Source organism: Trichechus manatus, unplaced genomic scaffold (assembly GCF_000243295.1).
Source record: "Trichechus manatus latirostris isolate Lorelei unplaced genomic scaffold, TriManLat1.0 scaffold00069, whole genome shotgun sequence".
NCBI classification, from domain to species: Eukaryota; Metazoa; Chordata; class Mammalia; order Sirenia; family Trichechidae; genus Trichechus; species Trichechus manatus.
Window position 1 is genome coordinate 2,119,677 of NW_004444005.1, and position 2,304 is coordinate 2,121,980.

General features: G+C 56.0%; 1 protein-coding gene across 1 annotated transcript; it reads right to left on the reverse strand.

Annotated features, from left to right (window-relative positions):
- Positions 1–358: 358 nt before the first annotated feature.
- Positions 359–1,690, reverse strand: GPR182 (G protein-coupled receptor 182). Its single transcript, XM_004391314.3, has one exon. It carries the CDS (start codon positions 1,536–1,538, stop codon positions 396–398), a length of 1,143 nt encoding a protein of 380 aa, XP_004391371.2. The 5' UTR covers positions 1,539–1,690; the 3' UTR covers positions 359–395.
- Between the last annotated feature and the right edge of the window lie 614 nt (positions 1,691–2,304).

Here is a 2,304-nt window from a genome sequence, read left to right on the forward strand (position 1 = left end):
TGCAGAGCATCTCTTTAGCCTTAGCTCCCTTCCCAACCCCCCTGGAAGCACAGATTTTTCAGAGATCCAGAGTTGCGGCTGTCTCTATTTATTTCACCTTTTTTCCTGGATGGCTCCCTTACACACAAGGACCGTGACAAATAGTACAACACCTAGGGCCTGCTGTCTACCCTACCCTGTCCCTTCTCTCTCTCCCCCACCTTGAGATATTTTAAGACATGCTCAAAATTAGCCATGAGTGCTCTGACCCGCTCCCCTGCCCCCTTCCAAATCTCTCCCCTCACCTCTGGCTTTTCTACTTCACTGGTGGAAATGGGAATCTACCTCAGCTGGACAGAAAGATAGAGGTGTGGAGATGGGCAAAGTATTTGGAGGCAAAGAGGCTGCTTGAAAGTTCAGGCTTGGGCGGGCACGGCTTGGGGGCCTGCCGTGGGCCGCATGCCCTCCTTGGTGATGACGATGGAATGCTGAGTGGAGGAGGAGGAGGAGGAAGCCCGTCTCCCCGTCCTGGCCTGGTCCTTGGGAAGGTAATGGACCACAGCACTCAGTAGCTGGCCCCGGAAGCTTGGGCTGAGAAAGTTGTAAAGGATGGGATTGACAACGCAGTGAAGCATGGAGAAGCAGTCGATCACGTCGTAGAAGAAGTAGAGCAGGTGGGCCAGGTAGCAGTGGAGGGAGATGTGGGTCCCGTGCAGTGTGAGTAGCAGCAGGGTCACATGGTAGGGCAGCCAGCAGATGACGAAGGCGGCTATGTAGGCACACATCAGCAGGCAGTGGCGCCGGCCCTCGGGCTGTCCTGCCCGCCAGAGATGACAGGCCGTCAGCACATTGAAGATGGCGATCAGAAGGAAGGGCAGCAGGAAGCCCAGGATGGTGGTTGATAGGGCCACCGCCAGGGCCCATGCGCTGTAGCTTTCAAAGGGTGCCATGAACAGGCACATAGGCTCGGAGGCCTCCACCAGCTGGATGTGGGCCACCTCAGGCAGTGGGATGATGGCTGAGAGGACCCAGATGCCTGCACACAGGGCCCGCCGTGCTTGGTGCTGGCGGCGCTGCCAGGAGGGTGAGGCGTTGGTGAGGGTGATGTAGCGGTCGATGCTGAGGCACACCAGGAAGAAGATGCTGCTGTACATATTGGCGAAGTAGAAGTAGTGAGTGAAGCGGCAGGAGAAGCTGCCCCAGAGCCAGGTGTAGTCCAGCGTGACCTCCAGCATCCACACAGGCAGGGACAGGATGATGCCCAGGTCTGCTATGGCCGTGTTGAGGAGGTAGAAATTCAGCAGCCCCACCCGGCCCGAGCAGCGCCAGTTGACGCATATCACCAGGAGGTTCTCCACCAGCCCAACCACAAATATGGCCAGGTAGAGCACAAAGAGGACCACGCGCTTGGTGCTCTCGCTGAACTCCACGTAGCACTCGGGCAAACTGTGGTTGAAGAAGTAGAGCAGTTCGCTCCAGTTGTGAATCTCTGCAAAGTCGCCGGCAGGCACAGTGAGAGCCCCTTCGGAGCCAGGCCCCGAGCTAGGTCTGACCGACATCAGGACCGGCAGATACCTGTTGGGAAGAAGGCAGGGTTGGAAGAGAAAGGAGACCTGGAAGCCTGTCTTTTGTCCCCAGAAGAAGGGAGAGGGACTGGAGGGTTTGATGGAAAGATCTGGGTCTGAAGAGGCAAGAAAAGGAAGTTTAGCATTCAAACAGTGAATAAGTAACATACAACTCACTTTCCAGCTTTGACCCAAGAGCAGAGATGCTTTATGATGGGGCTTCCGAGCTGGGTGAGACCAGAACTCTTATTGGTCTACAAGATTTCTTCCCAGCCCCAGCTAGTCCTGCCCCACCTCTAGGCCCAGGCGGCCTCCAACCTCTACTTCCTTCTGACTTTGTCCCTTCATTAGGAGCTCTTGCTGTGTCTTGCCAGTTGGGCTGTGAGTGTGGGACACACACACACACACACACACACACACACCCCTCTAATTCATCCCTGGAGAATCTGTGGATCATGCAGAAAAGCCAGTTGTCTTAAAGCCCTGAGGCCCTTCTTTCTTGAGAGATGGCAACACTTACCTGAATTTCCTTTAGGAGCACCTGGACCTCCAGTCCTCGAGGGCCAGCAGGTCGGGCTTTTGGGGAGCTGCAAGGAGGCTGGAGGATCTGTGGCCTTGGTGCTGGCTTTGCTGTTGGCTTCACAGCTGCCTTCTTATCCGGGAAGTAGCTATCACTGCCTGAGGCCCTGTGGGAGAGGGCTGAGGTTTTTCCTGCATTCCCCCAATCCGGTAACAGGGGAAGTCACAGCAAAAGACCCCA

Excerpts from the sequence above, each read along its gene's own strand:
- GPR182 (XM_004391314.3), bottom strand. The coding sequence starts at position 1,538 with ATGTCGGTCAGACCTAGCTCGGGGCCTGGCTCCGAAGGGGCTCTCACT.